The sequence below is a fragment of the Brachycentrus maculatus genome, unplaced genomic scaffold (genome assembly GCF_059751285.1).
Source record: "Brachycentrus maculatus isolate JH-2025_06_01 unplaced genomic scaffold, ASM5975128v1 h1tg000037l, whole genome shotgun sequence".
Taxonomy (NCBI): domain Eukaryota; kingdom Metazoa; phylum Arthropoda; class Insecta; order Trichoptera; family Brachycentridae; genus Brachycentrus; species Brachycentrus maculatus.
The window spans coordinates 1,019,782-1,039,855 of NW_028280791.1; the positions used below are offsets into that span (position 1 = coordinate 1,019,782).

At 33.3% G+C, this 20,074-nt stretch overlaps 1 protein-coding gene across 3 annotated transcripts; it reads left to right on the forward strand.

The window, feature by feature from the left end:
• The first annotated feature begins 1,427 nt into the window (after nucleotides 1-1,427).
• Nucleotides 1,428-17,829, forward strand: LOC148312640 (uncharacterized). 3 transcript variants are annotated; one of them, XM_088275804.1, is made up of 6 exons: nucleotides 1,428-2,064; nucleotides 12,574-12,665; nucleotides 13,942-14,247; nucleotides 14,504-14,657; nucleotides 15,209-16,104; nucleotides 16,236-17,829. In XM_088275804.1, the coding sequence occupies exons 3-6, from the start codon at nucleotides 14,236-14,238 to the stop codon at nucleotides 16,806-16,808; spliced, it is 1,635 nt and encodes a 544-aa protein (XP_088131930.1). In that variant the 5' UTR covers nucleotides 1,428-2,064; nucleotides 12,574-12,665; nucleotides 13,942-14,235; the 3' UTR covers nucleotides 16,809-17,829. The 3 variants fall into 3 exon arrangements, with proteins under 3 accessions (XP_088131930.1, XP_088131920.1, XP_088131912.1); XM_088275794.1 differs by lacking the exon at nucleotides 1,428-2,064 and adding an exon at nucleotides 7,722-7,980; XM_088275786.1 differs by lacking the exons at nucleotides 1,428-2,064; nucleotides 12,574-12,665 and having other exon boundaries at nucleotides 13,606-14,247.
• Nucleotides 17,830-20,074: the final 2,245 nt, after the last annotated feature.

Here is a 20,074-nt window from a genome sequence, read left to right on the forward strand (position 1 = left end):
AACGATGTTAGTACATAGATGTTATAAATGGGCAATAGTCAAATTTCTTTCATTTTTGACAGCTGCCAATTTGGTCCATTCAAAGCGGTATAGCTAAAGTGACCATACGTCCCGTTTTGAACGGGACCGTCCCGTTTTTAGATAGCCTGTCCTGTTGTCCCCAAGTAAAGTTTCGGGACGTCGAAATATCCCGTTTTCAAAAACAGAGCAACACACGGTAACAATTTAAAAAAGTGTTAAAAATCGACGGCAGTTTGTAGTACAGCCGTTTCATATAAATTTGCTCAACAAATCGTAGCTTGATTTATCCTTTTCACAGATGAATCAGTTGTGGACGACAGAAAAAACACAATTACAAGTCGGAGTACATACAGAGATGTTGTTAGTTAAGATAAATTTTAAAAATTTCTGCCAATAATTCCATTCTTATTTAAAAGTAAACCCACTAATAATATTTAAAACAACAACATAATTATGTATGGAAAAATATAAAACAACATAATTTTTTCATATTTATTCCCCTAATTTTCTTTATCAACATTCTTTTCTTTTTATTAATGCATAAAAAGTATCAAAAAATACTTGTTTTCTTGAATATACATACTTTTACGAAAAAATTGGTAGATGTCCCGTTTTGAGGACAAAAATAAATGGTCAGTTTAGGTATAGCTATTGACCATTTATTTTAGTCCTCAAAACGGGACATCTAACAATTTTTACGTAATAGTATGTATATTCAAGAAAACACATAGTTTTTATATAATTAAAAAAAGAAAAGGAATGTTGATAAAGAAAATAAGAGAATTAAATAGTATAAATATGAAAAAATTATGTTGTTTCATACAGGGACAGGGTATCTCAAAACGGGACGGTCCCGTTCAAAACGGGAAGTATGGTCACTTTAGGTACGGTCAAAAAAAGTAAAGGAAAAAAATAATTTAAATAGGAATTAAAACATAATTAAAAAAACAATAGCGATGTTAAATTGCATAAAACACATAAAACATCATATAATACATATTCTACAAAATATTCAAGATACGCAGAGACGCTGAAACTGAAAATCTAAACTTCCAGAAGCTTCTGCCACCGGACCATTCTCTTGCTATAGTTGTTATAGTTTTAGTTCTATCACATGATTTCATTGCGTAATAAGCATCATTCTATTTCGAAACAAACGAGAAAAAATAATGCTATTCATTTAAATGGACGAGTAGAAATTATCAAAATAAAAAAGTCTTATTATTAATTCAATATTGTTAATAATTTTGTATACCATTCCACACAATACCTATTGAATGAAAATTGTATGAGGTGAAAATATGTTCGACTCTCTCTGATACCATGACCTCACATAATACCGTCTCGCTTCTCAGCTTTGGATGATGCAATACAGTCTACACCAGCCTACACCTCCCAGATTTTACGTCATTCGTTTCCCAAAGTCCAAGTTGAATATCGTCCGCACAGCTGCACAGCTTGCTCTCGTGAATTTCGGAAGTCGTTTCAGCTTTCAAATAATATTGTATTCGTACTTTTTGTTATATTCAATGTATTAAATAGTATATTTTGATTCTAAAAATTATCCAGTGTATACGCGATAGCGATTTTTAATTTTAATAAAAAAAAACTATCTATGGATGAACGATATCGATAATAATAATAATATTAGGTCGATTTTTTAAAGTTTGGGTTTAAAATATAGCATTAAAATATTTAGTAATATTAAGTTAACGTTCTAAGTGACTAATTTAGTTTATAAACTAATCTACTTCGCTGTGAGGGAACGTATCAACTGTTGAACTTGGGTGAATTATATCTCGCTATAAAACCAAGAGAAGGGTTGATGCAGACCGCTGTGATCAGGGAACATAATCCTAACATGATCAGTGGTACAAACATTATTCCAAGAAGTATACAAAATTTGATGCACCAGCGTTGTTACAACCATCACCAGACAAAGAGAACCTACCGCGGTAGATTTATGCGCGGTTCCTGTAATCGCGCTTCTGATAATTTTTGCATCATTTTTAAGAAGGGCTTTCACAAGACAACGCACAAAATGTAAGTAACACCTTATTAATTTTTATTATTATGCATAATATTTCGTATTTTTTTTTAAATAAAATAATAATTATATTAAAGTTCGCATAATGAGAACATCTTCAAACGAAGACCTAAAATTCTGAATTTTCTTTTGAATTTTGCGCCATTTACACCTTTCCATGTATGGCACTTACAGGTAATTATTTTTGCGACCGACGATTTCATACGTGTGATGCAATCATATTTTGAACTTTTTTATGAAATGTTTAATTTAATTTATACTAAAACTTAATGAAGTATCATTTTTAAATATAATAAAGATGAATTTCCTTCTTAAAACTAACATCTTTGCCTTTGAGTCACAATTTTCATGATTTTAATTATTTAGATGCTGATGGCGCTATATAGTTTTATCTTCTATCATCTATGTCAAATGATGTATGCTGAAATACAGTTCAAAATATTGAAAAAGTGCAAACGACACAGCATAATGACCAAAAGAAACGCTTTAAAAAATCTTCTCACCTTACGGGTGCATTGAATCGTATTAGCATCCAATTGGACAACTATATCTAGCTTCTAATTGAAGTACATATCGCCCACTCCTTTCAAGAACGTCATAAATAAAAAAAACTTGATTTTTCAGGAGAACGTTTTTAAAGTTTAAAAATATAATACAATGTGTTAAAAATAAATATCAAGCCACTTATTAAACTTTTTCATATGCAACAGATCTTTTTAGGTAAAACCTGAAGGTTTTTTGTACATTCAAAAAATATTTAGTATTTTAAAAAAAAAATATTAAATAATACCTTTTCTTCAAAATGCAAAAACAACACTTTCTGCCCTGTATCTGGTAAATATTAAGTTTAAAATATGCCCCTTTTGCTGGGATATAGTACATTTTCTGGGCATTCCGAAAACATAACTAAACTAAACTAAACTAAAAATTGACAATTTTTGATTTATGACGTTCTTGAAAGGAGTGAGCGATATATTATTATCGTGTCTATTTAGATACAGGGACGACAGAGTTATACTTCTCCAAAGGTATTATTAACAATATACTCAGTTTATTTTCAAAATTCAATATGTGGGAGAATTATATTCGCGAAACGTCTTGTCCCTGGTCCGACGTGCTTCATTCCTTGTGCTAACATTTTTGCTTTTACCGTTATTGGCCTCATTTTTTTTTAAATTTCGTGACTTGCTGATTTTGTAACACATACATGTATATGTGTATGTGTGCGTCTGTGTGTTAACACCGCAGTAGCCGTTTCTAGGAACCAGCATTTTCGCAAGTATATACCTATATTTGCATTTTTTGCGTGTAGCAACAGCGCCAACAGCGAACAACTTCATCTTCATATTCAAATACAATATTTGTATACACCAGGGGTAGCCAAACTTTTAATCATAAGCGGTGGCTTACCAACATCGTATGATCAAATGAAAAGTATTTATTTAATTTAAAATCAAGTTTATTTATTTTTATTTTTAATATGAGAAAAAACCGAAATATTTAAAGAAAATAATACTATTTCCTTTTACAAACTACTTCTTCAAACCCTTTTCCGCACCCGATGGTGCATAGGGCACTGCATCATATAAACCCAGTGTCATCTTGATCGCTAACACACCAAGGAAAGGTGATCAGCCCTCCGCTTCAGGTTTTTACCAACTACTTATTTATAAATGAAACAAAATAGTTTTAAAACGTTATTTTATTTGGTTATTATGAGTATCGATGCAAACAATTTTACTGCAAATACATATTAACTATTATTTTTTTTATCGTATCAGAGGATGCAACGGAAACATGACATGGCATATTTTCGGTAAGCTTTTCATATTGTACGTATCAGAAAACTAGAAATAGTTACGCGGTCGACCAGTCGATAGATGTCGACGCTTTGGCCACCCCTATAAATCTGTAAATATTTTACTTAAATGGAAATGTGAAATAATCACGCTACCCAGATGACTTTTTATAATGAAAAATTATTCGAAAATATGTAGGTAGGTAAATATCATAATATTTTCGGATAACTCATCGATAATCGTGTATCTCTGACGTCACCAACGAAATCTGTCACTCTCCTTATGTACCTACCTATCTGATAAAATAAAATAAACGAGGAGAATGTTTTCTTATCATTGCGGTATTCTGTACCCAGTGTACATACTGATAATAAGATTATTTGAGTAAACATTTTAGAGATTATTCAATTGACCTGCCAAGTTATCTTCACAGATTAATGAAATCATTTCAGCGATTGCAAAACAACTTTCTGTGTAATTGTAACAAAAATCCAATTTCATGTCACCAACCCGCCGATTTTTATTCCCGTTGTTTATTTAAAAAATATCTATATAAACGCAAATTAAAACGCTACATCGTATAAGCAAACAGGGCCGTCTTAAAAGGTGTGAGATCGACGGCCCCTACGTAAAGTACTCTATCTGCAAATCTGTTACTTTACAGGAGAGAGCTTAGAAGATTTTTTCGACGTATTTTTTTTTATTAATTAACGGTTTATCCGAAATTCTAAACTAGTATTACACATTCAAAAACATGATAAAATAATGTATTAAATCGTTTTAAAACTTTATGCTTTGTCACAATTAAGTAGTTAGCGTTTTAGGAGTTCAGTTCATTTCGAAAATTCGATGTAGAAAGCGTTTCATACGCTTGAAAACTAAGCGTAATTTATTTTATATACTTTTTTAGTTTATTTATATTTGTAGATAACGGTCAGTCGATAACGTACACCAAATATCTCAAAATTGACAAAAATGTAGTTAGAGCACTTTACGTAGGGCACGTCGAGATAGGTGCGGTCGCACAGGGCATCGCGCATAGGTCGCACAGGGCCTCGAAATTGGAATTTAAATGAAAAATTTGAAATGAGATTTCAATCCCATCAATTCCAGTTTTTTTAAGAAGGTTTATAAAAAGATTATCAGGAACATTTTGATAGGATACTAAAGTTTAATTTTATAAATATTAAAAAAAATATATATAAACGGGACTAAAAACACATTCTGTTGTATCTATCAAGCAGCTGCTTTTAAATTTTGTCAATTCTCGCACCAGGGCTCACTTTCCTCAAATTGGTATATCGGTATTGTTAATGATTAGGCATGACGTATGTCTGTACCATAGTCCTAATTAGGGATGATTACATCAAAAAGTTATTTATGTATGTGTCAACATTGTATATACCTATGTATAATAATATATAGTGCGTATTATCTCTTATAATTTATCTTTCATAGGTAAAACGCAAATATAATGAAACCATTAACATTTTTGTCAATTACTAGGTGGATTTTACTCAGAACAAAATATGTATCATTTATTATTTTTGAACCGGTACCTACTGAAAATTGGGTGATTTTTATTTTACATTAATCCTTATTTATTAAAGTTTTCTCATGAATCATTTAAGCACTTATAAATTGCGCCTCTCGTGATCAGAGATTTATAGGGACACATTCATCTAGCGTCCGCGTCATATTTTTCTTCTTATTTTTTTATGGCTTTCACCCTTCGAGAGTATTCTTACCAGTGTCGAGTAATTACGCGTCATATTTTCACCCATAGGTCTATTGTGCTATTTGAATTCTTTTCTTTGGGGAGTTAAAAAATCAATACATTTTAATTTGACCTCATCACACGCTCCATACAATGTTCCACGACAGGTGACAGACACAGGGCTCTCATTAGGTTAATAGGTATGATTATTATTATAATCGACCTCAACGTGACTCAGAATAACAACATGACAGATACTTTACCTAAATATTTATATAAAAAAAATTGGTAGATAATAATGCGGTTGATGGTTCGGTGATGCCACGTCAGTCTTCAGTGTCTACATTCTACCTACGTACATATACACATGTACATACATATGTCTGTTGTTTGTTGTAATGTGTTTTCACGGTGTCTAATTTACGAAATGGCTATTTCATTATTTTAGTATTATGTCTGCACAACGTATTCTAAATACCAATGGTTGAGACAGCCTTTTCAGTACTCTATCGTAACATTTAAAGATCGATCCGTAGCTCTTCTTCTTCGACTATTAACCTTTACCACTCCTATGTCGAGTATGACTCGACATCGTGTTTGTCACACCAGCTCCGATGTTTAGTTTGGCTCGACATTATATGACGTAATTTATAAAATAATATAAATAAACTATGTAAAAAATATGTACTACTTGTTCCAATACAAAACTAACGTGAGATGCTGTTTTCAAAACCATTTTAGAAAGCAATTATGTAATTGGTGCTAAGTATAAAATAAAACTTAAGGAATTTAAGGTTTTTATTTTATTTATTAGATACCAAGTAAGCAAAATCGGCCCTATGGCAATAGGCTAGTATGGCGATTTTTGTTTATTTGCGTTTTTTGAACGCCAACTAAATGGCTACCAAAATCAATAAAATTTATTTTGTTTTTCTAACAAAGGCACCGCTTTTTCCAGTGTTACATGGATCTAAAAAAAAGGTCAAAAAAATGTTTTCGGTATTTTTTATGGACATTTTTTATCAATAGGGTCGGTGACCAGTGGCCTCTTGGTTTTGAATATCTCGCGTAGGCAATGGCCGTCCTTGAATATATTTTCCGAGTTATTCATAAACCCTACTGATAATTCTGTGATAAACAACGCGTTTAGAGATAAATATATCATTTTTATCTACAATAATATTATCTATCATTTGTAACTAAAAAATGAGTCATATGTTCGATCCCTGTCTGCCACAACTTGATTCCTGTTTTCGAAAATTAAATATGTATGTATTTGTTTTAAAAATTTATACAAATAGTAAAAAAATTAATGCTCAATTAAGGCTTGCAAAATTAATTTTTCAAGCCTTGATAAATTAATTTTGAATTAATTTTAACTTAAATTCCGAAGGTGCCACGGAGTTCATTTATTTATTTTTTTTACATTCCAAATACCTTTAAACTTTCAACCACCTTCGATATCCAACTTGAAATTTTATTATATACGAGTACATACATACATACATAATACATACATCCGTTATGTCCTGAATCTCGATGTTCCGATGAGGAAAATATTAAGAATGCGTCTATCTATTTACATACAATTTATGTTAATTATTTCCGAGAAATCGAACTTGAAATTATGTATTTATCGTGACATTTTTTTTATTATTTTAATTTCACCGCTTATTAAGTGCGGAGCGGTTCTCACTTTTCTAAAAATGATATAACGAACTTTTCCAAAAAAGGGTTTAATTGAGTACCTACCTACGTACATATTATCATAAAATAAGAACATCGGTCTCCATTCATGGATGTATTTTTAGAACAAATTTCCCATTTACTACCTTTTATCCCCATTGAACTCATGCAAAATGTAAAATTCTACGGTACGTTTGGTTTAATAATACGTTAATAAATAAGTATTCTTTTTTTGTTCTGGCGCTTGATTTTAATGGTATGAGAGTTCTTTCGATTGTGTACGCCGTGAAGGAAGGTGTGAGTCCGCGGGTTCACCATGTCGTCATCGGGAGGGTCTCCCATTGGGCGACTGGCGCAATGACGTCACGGCGTATCCCCCTCCAACTCGCTTTCGCCGAAATGCGCGCGGGTGGGGACAAGGTTTTATAAGATTTCCCGCTCACTATTGCACAATATTTTCTGGTTCGATATACGCTAGGCATGTGTTCACCGAGACTCGAGAATTAAACTAAAAACGAGAATACTGTGAATATCAATAATATTTTAAACGTTTTTTAGCGAAATCTAATAGAATCACGGATACTAAAATACTCGTATATAAAAAAGAATCAAAAGTTGAATACATTGATTTTGAAATCAGATTCCGTGAATATTTATTAGTTGTTTTTTGTAAAGAAATCAAACAAGGGACTGGTCTTCAAAAGCGAAACGTGAGTAACCCTTAAATTTACTTTTATTTACTTATTTCATGTGTAATTAGTTTCGGTTTAATATGAACCAAGTCGTGCCTTATATTTTTTTGTAAAACAATAGAGGTCACGCGTCGCGGTACTTATTAACGTCGAACTATTTCGGAGAATTCGCTGAGAAAACTTTCGTTATTGAACGTGTTTCAGTGGGATAATCGATCGCTTTTCAGTATGTTAATTCTATAGCATATAACATTCTAGATACCTAACGAATTAATTTTTATATTAGTTTGTTTTATACAAATATGCGTACTTGCCATGTAGGTTAGGTACTCATGACCCGGATCTTTTTGAAATTTCAGAATCGATTTTCCGATGTAATTATATCATATTGGATTCCAACAGGACTATATTATAATTGCCTTCGAACAATAGTTGAAAATACTTACACATTACACCTACAACCAGGACGTTTTTCATGTAACGCGGTGGAACAGCGTTCCGGCACTTTTTCTCACGGATTTTTTTTTCAATTTTTAAATCAATTTGACGAAACAATGTTTGCGCTTATGTAATTACAATATGTTTATATAAGTCGTCAAAATGATAACATGTTATTGTAATGAATATTTAAATATTTGATTTTTTTTAGTAAAAAGCTCGACATGAAGTGAGTTCTGGGACCTTTTTTTGTTTAAAAAGAAGCCCTGCCTACAACTATTTTTTATTAGAGAATATGTAAATAAAATTTAACAAGTAAAGAAATTATATTTCAATTTTAAATGACTCATTTCAGTCTTTCCCGCTGGTTAAAAAATGTAAAAATACAATTTAAAAAATTAACCACTTATAACAATCCCTCTGATAAAGCGGTACCTATCTTAACTTTTTACTGTATTTAATATTGTTGTAATTATTACCTCTATTCATAATTTGCTGTCAATAAGAACTTTTTAAAATATATGTGATTGATGTCACTATACAAAAATTCTACATCCCAAGCCGAGCCTCAATGCGCCTAATCTAAATTACGAGTACATATATCATTGTGCAATGTACTATTTTAGCCCATTATTTTGCTAGATAGTTATATAAGCTCTGTGTTGCTATGAATGTACATTTTACACACCGGGATTTTCCCATGTTTCGCCAAGTAATTCTTTTGTGTGTTTGACTTTTTTCTGTCATGAAATTGCCTAGTGGCCAATTTTCTAAATCATACTTTATCTCTATCGATGTACAGGTGCTATAAAGTACCTACATATCTATACAAGTAGCTGTATGAGATTTTTCTCTTTTCCGTTTTTAAAAATATCTTAAGGCGACATTAGTTATGCGTTATTTTCTTCTTCTTCTAACCACGTATCCGTACCATACGACGGTGCATACCGGTGCATACGACACTGCATCGCATTACGCAGTGTTATATTGATCGTTAAGTATATGAAGTCAAGGCGATCAGTCTTGCGCTTCAGGTACCAGCCCTGGGTAATATTAAATAAATATTAGAGTGAAAAATCACTCATATTTATTTTGTTCCCCCTCCCTCCTGGTAATCGAACCCGACACTCTGGTATGCTCGCCAAACGCTGTAACCACTATACTACTGAGGCACACTAAATTCATTATTATTGCTTTTTGAATAGATACTTATAACTATGTACCTATCTTTAATTTATATTCCCTTTTTACCTGGATTTCTGAATTTTTTTATTTATTGTAACTGCAGACAGTTGGTAGAATTCCATATTAAATTGTTGGGTAATATACCCAAAATAAAACACTCTTGATGTGTTTGATAATGTCCTAAGAAGACGAAACGCGTCACGTATTAAGATATACATAAATAAACGTAGAACTCAATCCAACAAAAACTTGTTTTACTTTGGATATATTACCCAACAATTGGATTTCTGAAGTTGGTATATAATGCCGTGCACATGGCAACACAAAAAAATAAAACAGCGTATTAATTTTAAAAATTCTATTACCTTGCCACAGATGAAAAACCTTTTTTCAAGTTTCAAAAACCTCAACCATACTTCTTTTTTTTGTCGCGGTCTTATAGTTAAACTTACATTTCCTTCACTATTATATTTTTCCATATTTTTCCTGCAAAAATAGAGTGGGCCTAGCTAACGTGTCTAAATATTTTTTTATAAAATAATCAATATAACTAACTATCACGCCGCTTCTTTCAAATTATTTTATAACACTAATAATAATAATAATAAAACCCTTATCCGCACCTCAATGGTGCATAGGGCACTGTGTCTTATAAACGCAGTGTTATCATGATCGTTTTTACTTATGAAGGAAAGGTGATCAGCCCTCCTCTTCAGGTACCAGTCCATGGTAATATTGAATAAATATTACAGTGAAAAAATCACTTTGATTTATTTTTACCCCCCTTGGGAATCGAACCCGGGACCTCCAGAACGGTAGCGGAGCGTGCTGACCATTACACTACGGAGGCGGACAACACTTGTATAACACTAGTCGGATAAAACATCTTTCGCCATTAAAATCTTTTCAAATGAAGAAAAAAGAATGAATTTCTTGTTGTTTATTGATATTTACGCAAATTATTGTTTAAAGAAAATCGTCTATAGTGATGTGTGTTAGCGCATATACCATCATGGAAAACGATAAGATAATAAAAACCATTATTTCATCATTCTAGACATTTTAAGTGATTTCATACCCAAGTGCCAACCTACATATTTATGCTGAATCCTAATATGAATAAGTACCTATGTTATTTTTCTACGTTATTACTTAAATCTATACATCTATTGTTTATGGAAGAGATTACTGACCCCTAGTTTGAACGACATTCAATGTCATGCTACCTACTCATGTACCTATGATACCTATTCCTCCCGATCGAGTTTTCATGTTTCGACAAGTCGAGAGGTCGCATACGTCATCGACCTCCCCTCCCCTTCTTTCCTCCCCACCCCGCCGGTAGTAGTAACTATCCAGCCATACGCAAGTACGTAGGTAGCTACGGAGTGTCTTTTTTTTTTTTTTGAATTACCTAACGTCCAAGTGACTCTGAAATCTAGCTACGGCTTATGCAACACCGTTTATCATGTCCCTACTCAGGCTTCAACTTTATAGTTCCTGCCTGTTATAAGACACACATACACACACACACATACACACACACACACACACACACACACACACACACACACACACACACACACACACACACACATACAGGCTTACACGAACACCTGGATTTTCTTGCTATCTTATCTTTGTGTTTGATTTGGGTGCTAAAGATAAAATATAAAGAAGGATTAAAAACTTGTTAAGTCATTAAAAAATAGTTTTATATAGTCACATAATTAACTTTCAAAAAGGTAGTTATATCTTGTGCATTGATATTTTTTATCTGTTAGAATAATGCCTTTTAGTATCTCTCCTCTCTGCAAAGGTTTTTGAAAAAGTACTTGACCAAGTCCAAGCGATTTTATAAAGTAATATAGTTTATGGTAAAAACAGCAATGGATTTTCAGTTGAACCTGTGTATAAGAAATCCCAAGGGACTGGAAAAGAGGTTTCTCTTATATTCAGCCTTATTTTTACTGGGAAATAAAATCATGGGACCTTAAAGTTTTATGTCAAGGTTTCTTATATACAGGCCCAACTGTATTACAAGTTAAAATATACCATAGCACTATTTACACACTTAAAACTATACAAAATGTTTAACACATGCGATTTTTGGTCGACCCGAAGACCAACATGCACTATGGGTTGCAGCACAAACATGCGTTAAGAGCCGAAGTCAAACGTGCATGTTTAGGGACCTTAGGCACCCTCACCAATGTAAAAAGATCGATATGCAAGGAGGTTCGGTTAAGCCCTCCCTATTGGCATTTCCGTCGGCAGGTTGGTTCTACCGATTGAGTGACAGACCAACCTAACCTCCCGAGACCTGAGATAGTTATCGGGAACATAGAGATTGAGTCTCTCCAGTACAACTGGGTTTACTGTCACACTGCAGATCAGACGGAATTCTAATTAATTAAACCATATCCGCTCCCTAGGTGGAGCATATGGAGTCCACAAACTGTCTCCAGGCTTTTCTGTCGGCTGCCAGCTCCCTTCCTCCCAAGTCAGATCCGCGTCCCGAAGTTCTGACGAGAACTGCCGACGAATTGTCAGCAGTGGTCGTCCTGGGCGGCGCGAACCTGATGCCTTGTAAAAGATGCAAGCTTGATTAAGGCTCTCAGGAGGCATGCGGAGTATATGGCCAAGCCAACTGAATCGCCTTTTCTCGACGACAGTTGTGACCAAGATTTGCTGCGTCCTACGCCTTACCTCTTCATTCCTCAGAAAGTCAAACCACCGCATGCCTAAAATTCTCCGCAGACACCTATTCTCAAAGCTTAGTACACGGCTGCTCTGGGCCCTTGTAAGGTGCCATGTTTCACAGCCGTATAAGAGAACAGGAGCAAAGCAGACATTGTACAGTCAGCATTTGGTCTTCACCGAGTATAAATCCGATCTCCAGACAGCCTTCACACTGTTAAATGCGGACCCTGCGAGTAAAACAGAATTCTATGATAAATAAACTAACAATTGTTTCTTTTGTTACAGGTTGAGAGACTTTACAACTAGTTTGTTGGTCTCTTGGCAGGTCGCCTGAAGGCGTCAACATTTCAGTAAACTTCCACGGAGAATTATTCAATGTAAGTATATTCATATATTTGCATGTATATTAATGTACTTAGAAAATATATATTAGTTCTACCTTTAAATATAAGAATTATGTAATAAGTATTTTTATTCACTAATTACATATTAAACATTTATTATTAATATTTATATATTAAGAATTAATATTTTTATTAAATAATTACATTTAAGATTCTATGTTTAATAATTAGATATTAATAAGAATCTATATTTTAATTTTTATATATTTTCTAAACAATGCTGCAGACGTTACGATAAAAATAATTCATGTTCAAGAGCTTGATTTTTATTGTATAGAACTCCATAGTAAGTTTACATTCAATATAAATAAATAAAAAATCTATTGCAGATTTTAACTAGCAATATTTAATCATTGATTACCTTATGGGGGGATTTTTATACAATCGACAGTTTACAAGACTAGTACTTTGAAAATGTATTAAATGTAATGTAGATGCAAAATCTGTGTTTGATTTATTCATATTGAACATTAATTATAATATGTATTTATGTACATATTAAAATGATCGGTAACTTCTGAAACAGTGTTTGTCCATTTCACTTTTTCTTATAATTTTATTGAATTAATGATAACATGGTCTGGAGCCGAGTAAAATAGTATTGACCTTTAGCCGCCCAGTGGTCCTTTACGGGATCGCAGATTTGCGTTTTTATTTGCCCACCGGTCTCGTATGGGATGATTATGATTGTGATGCATTTTGCTATTGGATTATACTGATTTAGGACAATAGTAATCAAAATATGAATATTAGCTTACGTAAATAATGTCTTTGAGATACCGATCAATCATTCTATTTTTGGTTCCGATAAATATTTTAGTCATGATGCGTAATATTAGTGTTTATACCTGCATTACAAGGCTTTTATTAGGCGGACCTTTATTATGGTAAATTATAAACAATCTTTTATTATGATAATGCTTTAAGTTTATCTTAATAAGATGACTAATTTTAGAGATAAAATTATTTATTATAACACTTACGCGCGTGATTATTTCACAAATTGCTTGGGCAGGGCGCTACCCTGATTGCACGCGGCCCATGAGCGTTTAAAGGTCAATATGAATAATTGTTAAGTAACATAATGTTGTGACGTTTTGTTAATAAAAATTTATTTAAAAATTTAAGTTTTTTTTACATTCCGTGAGTATTTTTAAGGTCTCCATACTTTGTTAGCTTGTATTATCTAATAAGCACATTTTTTATGTGCATAGGATTATGTTTTTTCTTTTTGATTTTATTTGAGCAGTTCCGTACAAGATGGTTGCGACAAGCAAGCCCGCCTCCCTCTATAGGAGCAAAGGAAACAAAACAAACTGCAGCGAAGAAGGAAAGGAACGGAAAGGGAAAATCCAACAGAGGAGTTTCTGTAACGACGTACGACTCGCCGTTCTTTGCGTTAAATCAGGAAATACTTTCACCACTGCCAATCCCGACATCTCCCCTCGATTCCGATCCCAGTATCCTCTCCGAACTGCAATCCGACCTTTCCAATCTCTTGGCCGAGCAGTTCAAGTGTCCAGAGTTCGATCTAGGGTTGAACATGCTGTCACAGGTGAGGTTTCTGCGATGCTGCATCTGGCTGAAATCGACCCTTGACGTGCTACCGCATTACTTATGTACATACCTAATTATACAGGACACACACGACCGTATTATTATAAGCGATGTTATAATAAGTCTTTTGTTTCACTATGTTTTCTTCGCACGTGAAGGGTTGATTGAAGAAAGAAAAAAAAATATTGACATCATGCCGATTGTAAAAGAAGTAAAATGATGAGTATGTACTAATTAGATGTTCTTAATCTCAGGAAACACCAATAATCGAGGACTCGCTACATATTTCCCTGGACAAGAATATCCCAAGTCTGGATCAAACCAGGATGGATTGCGAAGGATTCCAGGACTTGAGGGAATGGTGCAGTCGCGCACAATCCGCCACCCCTCAAACACCGGCATATATTGGTCATTATTTATTCTACTTTATTTTTCTTAATAAAAATCTAAGTAAATTGAGTCAGGTTGTTATCCCGCGGTTAGTTTTTTGGACTCTTGTGTCAGGGGTTCTAGATACAATCCTGTTTTTCCTCATTTAAAAATATTTCATGAAAAAAAATTATATACACCCCATTTACACTTTTATCAAGATCAAGTCTCCTCAATAGGCCTTTGTCAGGATGTTGGATTATTGGCTAGTAATTTAGTATGAAAAATCACAAGGCGAATTTTCCAAAAATAAAATGATGAATGAAAATATTAATTATATCGGCTGTTATAAACACAAAACGAGTCTATTACAATCTTTTAAAGGATGAGCATGTTAAACTAGATATTCCTCCCGTCGGACAAAGATCCATTCTATTTACTTTGAATCTGTGACAATTGGTTTCCCCCTAAGAAAAAATTAAGTAGTGATTTTTGTTATAAAATTATTTTATCGACTCTCCTGCCCAAGTTGCTTTTATAACAGCGCAAAGTTTAAATTTACTACAAAATATATATTTTTTTCATTTCAGATGAATATGGACTAAGTAATTACATAAATGGCTCTTTGGAAAGTTCAGAAATTGAAGGACGCACAGAGTGTTGCTTCGATGAGTGGTTTTCTAAGGAATCGGTTGAAGAAGTCCCTGAAGAAATTCAAACTTCATTGAGTTTTGAAAGTCAAACGAGCAATATGTATCAAAATACTACAAATATCATGTACAGCAATAATGAAATGGACAATGAGATGAAGGATGAGACGTACGTGTTTGAAGATACACCCGCTTATGAAGAAACCATCGAGATATTATCGGGTGATTCAATGGACGCTGCAGAAGGAATGATGGAAGATGTCCAAGCACTGTGTGGCGTTGCTCCGGAGGAGATCTCGGCAGAATGGAACGATCAAGCTGTCTGGTCAAATGTTGAAATAATAGACGACAACTGCAACAATAACTTTACAATATACCCAGATAAATTCACTGGAAGCAAAATGAAATTTTCGGCAACTTTACCAGACACCAATTCAATCTCTAAAGGATCTTCCGACTGCTTAGAAACCACTTATAATAATGTAAAAATGATAAAACCATTTATAAATGACCCGGCGTTCTCGGAAAAAGCAAATGAATTTGATTTAACTCTGTCTTCATCGAAAGTCAAACAGAACAATGATTTAATTATAGATACTATCATAGTAAATGATGTACCAGAAAAGAAGTGTTCAATTCCTTCAGTTGTTAATAAAACTGTTAATCATGAGGACAAACAGAAGGTTGACTTAAAGCTAAAGTTGAATAAGTACACAAGCAGTTTCAATACACCCAACATGTGGGCGGACGATCCAGTTGTGACAACACCCGATGTCGTATGGACAGTCGAGCAGCTGGAGACAGACAATCAATATAATCTGTTAACGTTCAATAAGGTAATTATTAACATTGTTATTCCATATGTCATATTGTAATTTTTACAATTAGGTACAACATGCTCGCTTCATATTTGAGTCAATTAAAGGTAATTTGATAATATATTAATGCTTGATTTTATTGCCCGCAGAACACAACATCCAACCTTTCTAAGACGTCTTGCTTATCGAATACATCGAGTCAATATGATGAGAAAATTCCCGATGTATACGACCTCACACCGCCCGATACACCAAAATTCAACTCGAGAAAGAGGAGGCGCAATAGTGAAGAGTCAGACGAATCGTACATTCCTCAATCACAGAGACATTTATTAGAAAAGAGACCTAAACGAGATAAAGGGACATCCAGTCTACGACAGCACACGGGACTAGCAAAAAAATTGCTGGAAACCAAAAACACACCGGTCAGAAGAGGCAGGCCGCCTAAACGCAGCGATAGTGTGAGCAGCTCCGGGACATTCATAGATGACAACAGTTCTGTTCTATCCATTGAAGACAAATATAGAGAGCGCAGAGACAAGAATAATGAAGCTTCTCGGCGGTCGCGTTATCAGCGAAAACAGAAGGACATGGAAATGATGGCACAAGCTGAAAAGTTAGAAGAAAGTAACGAATATCTCAGGCAACAGGCTGCCATTTTAGAAAGAAAAACAAAGATATTAAAGGAAGCATTATTTGTCGCTGTGCTTGGCAATAAGTGACACCTCTATTAGATGTTGTAGACAGACAACAATAAAATACAATGCTTCGACATTATGACTAATGGAAAAAAAGCATTTCATGTTTTTATTATTTTACATGCATATGAAGAAATCAATCATGTAAATAAATGATGTGTTTTTTTGGTCATTTGTTTCCATCACCAGTATGCCAGTAGCTGATTGGATAATGCAATTGAAATTGCGTACAATTAATTTTGAAGATAGATAAAAATTATTTGTATGGATATAATTTCCATCTTACCACTGTTTCGATCCAGTGGAAAATGTTTGAAAAATGAATGTCATCTTATATAATCTAGCAGGGGCCGTGGAATTGTCCAGTTTTATCAATCTGAGGTCTCCAATAAGAAATTGAGTAAATGCAGAGGTTGATGGGAGTTTTCACTTTCACTTATAGACCAAGGGAGTGAGAAATCCGTCTGAAGCCTCTCTTTTACCCGAATTATGACTCGAGTCTTCATAGGTTTGGAAAATAGGACAAAATATCCCAATGTCTAAATAAAAATCTCAGAGGTTAGGGCTTAATAAATTCATCTAAAATACCTGATTGAAAGTCGTAATTTCTGATTTTTTGGGTTGCCTAACTAACCATATTTTGGGGCGACGTATTCACAATGAAATTTCCGGAACCCCTGGTTTAGATAGACGTAAAAGTAGATTTAAAATGATTACTAGAACATAAGAAAATATGTTAATTATTTTAAATGGTGGATTGATTATTAACAAGTTATTATCTTTATGAAGTTTAATCCAGTACATTTCTAATATATGTATAATAATCATGCATTTGTGAATGTATAAGAAAACACCTAGTTATTTTTATCAATTATTCGGCTAGTGATATATTTTCATTTATTTTTGAACCATGTCAAAAAAATCAGTACACTTTAAAAAAAATTACAATCCATATTCAGATTCTTTATTTTTGTTAAAATATGATAACATATTTTATAAGTTCATAAGAAATACATATATATTAAAATTGCTATTATATAATAAATGTGTTTTATTTTTATACTAGATTAGATCTTATACATATTTATATTTTCTGGGTTAATTAATGAAGCGGTTGATAAGGAAGCACTAGGTCACTATTTAAAAGATTCTCACATTCTATTCTTATATTGGTGTCTAATTTGGCACTGGTGGCTCTGTTCCTCCTCTTTTTTCTATTAAAGCAAATAAATAGCATTCACGGAGAGCATTAATTTTTTGTTTTCATTTGAAGAAAGAAAGATGTGGCGTAGTTGAGAAACTGGCGTTACGGGTTCGATTCCCGCCAATCGCAAAATTAATTCAAGATGGATTTGTTTTCAAATGGTCTGGGTGTTTATGATGTATTTTTTACATTTACCTTCCCCATACTTAATATCTTACCTGCAGACAAGCATCTTAAAGTAGGGGCTTTGCGGGTTATTTCTTTAAAAAAAAAACTGCTTCTGAATCGTACCCCATGCAGCTTCCTCACCAGACTTGGCTCCTTCCGATTATTACTTGTTTGTATCGATGGGCCACGCACTTACTGAGCAGTGCTTTGGTTCATTCGAAAAGACGAAAAAGTGGATCGATGATTGGTTTGCAGCAAAAAATGGAGATTTTTACTGGTGTGGTATTTACAAATTACTTGGGAGATGGGAAAAATGTGTAAATAGCAATGGACCATATTTTCAATAAACTGATTTTTCTCATTCTTCCAAATTCAAAGCTTTTTATTCTAAAAATCAGCATTTGAAACTAATGCATAAAAGGTATAAAAGTTATATTTTTTCCCAAAGTTTGTCACATCTAAATATGTACATATGTATTTCAAGAAAAAAAATTCTGCGATACTTACATTGCCTAAAATTAAGTTCTTGCCAATGGTAATTAACCCTTCTCTGCGATTGGCATGTACGCACTGTCGTACACGGCCCATATGCGGTTTCAGGTACACACCCTGTGATGTTTCCACCCTTATATCTCGGCCATTTCAATGTTGAATGTTTGAATGTTGATTGAACACAATCTCTTAAAAATCTTCAAAAATCTCATAGACATCATTTTGAAGTGACACATCAATAAACTAACCGGAGTATGTAATGTGTCCAAAACATGAAGTGTTCCGAATAATGAAAAGTCTTCAATTTAGGTTATTGTAATTTAAGGTTAACCTAGTTTTCGAGTATAGGTTCAAATTTTGCAATCAATGCGCACTGTGCATTGAGCTGAGACGTTATTTTGCTAAATTATCAAATAGAATAATGATCGTTTCAGGGTGAAAAGATGCTTTGGATATTGGTTTGACATATTTATAAAATGTTACAAAGTTGAGGGACATTCTAGGTTAAAACAAAAAATATTTACAATTCCTTAGAAACAGTCTTATGAGGAGTAAAAGACAAAGTGAATTTTTCAAGCCAGGGCCAATTTTATGAAAGCCCTTTCTGTATTAAGATATTTTGATAAAAACTTTATCGTTGTTTAAAATGTAACATAGAAAATGTGCATTGGAGTAGTTTCATTGGACCATTGAAAGTTAGCAGCTACACTATTTCAACAGTGTTTAATTTCCTATTGGACCCATTTTATTTTCAAGGATATGTTGTTTAACCTTCCCCTCCCCGTGATATGTATTTACTACAACTCGAGTTTAAAAATGAGAATATCAGTATAAAATATAATAGATACCGGCTCAGAATTTTTTGTATTCCTCCATAATACTATTACGTGTTAATATAAAAATATAATATAAAGTTATTCATTTGCAGCGACGGAAATAAATAAATTTTAAAATAAATCGGAGATAGAATCACCAATACACAGACGTTTCTCAGAGTATGCGTGCGTGCCGTACTTTACGTACACACGCACATGGCTTCATAATGTTTCAGACGATCTCATTTTAGTTGCGTACTAGGACTTCGTCAGGCATGGTTGTATGGCCACGTGGCGGATACTCACAATGTATTTTTTTTTCTTTTTTAGGTACTTGTCAGAGCTAACATTACAAAATTGATACATTTCAACTTCAACTATAGTCAATAAAAAAACATATAGGAATTTTCACATTTTTCCCGTTTTGAAATCACATTTTCAATCACATTTTACAAAATACATATCACCGGAACGCGTGGGAGTTTTTAGCATCGTAAGGGAAGGGTTAAAGTGATTTTTAAACAAAAAAGCAAAGTTTTTTTCTCATAAACTAAAGAAGTAAAATTTCAGGATCTGCGAAGTTTTTGTTATTTATATTCTAAAACATAAAT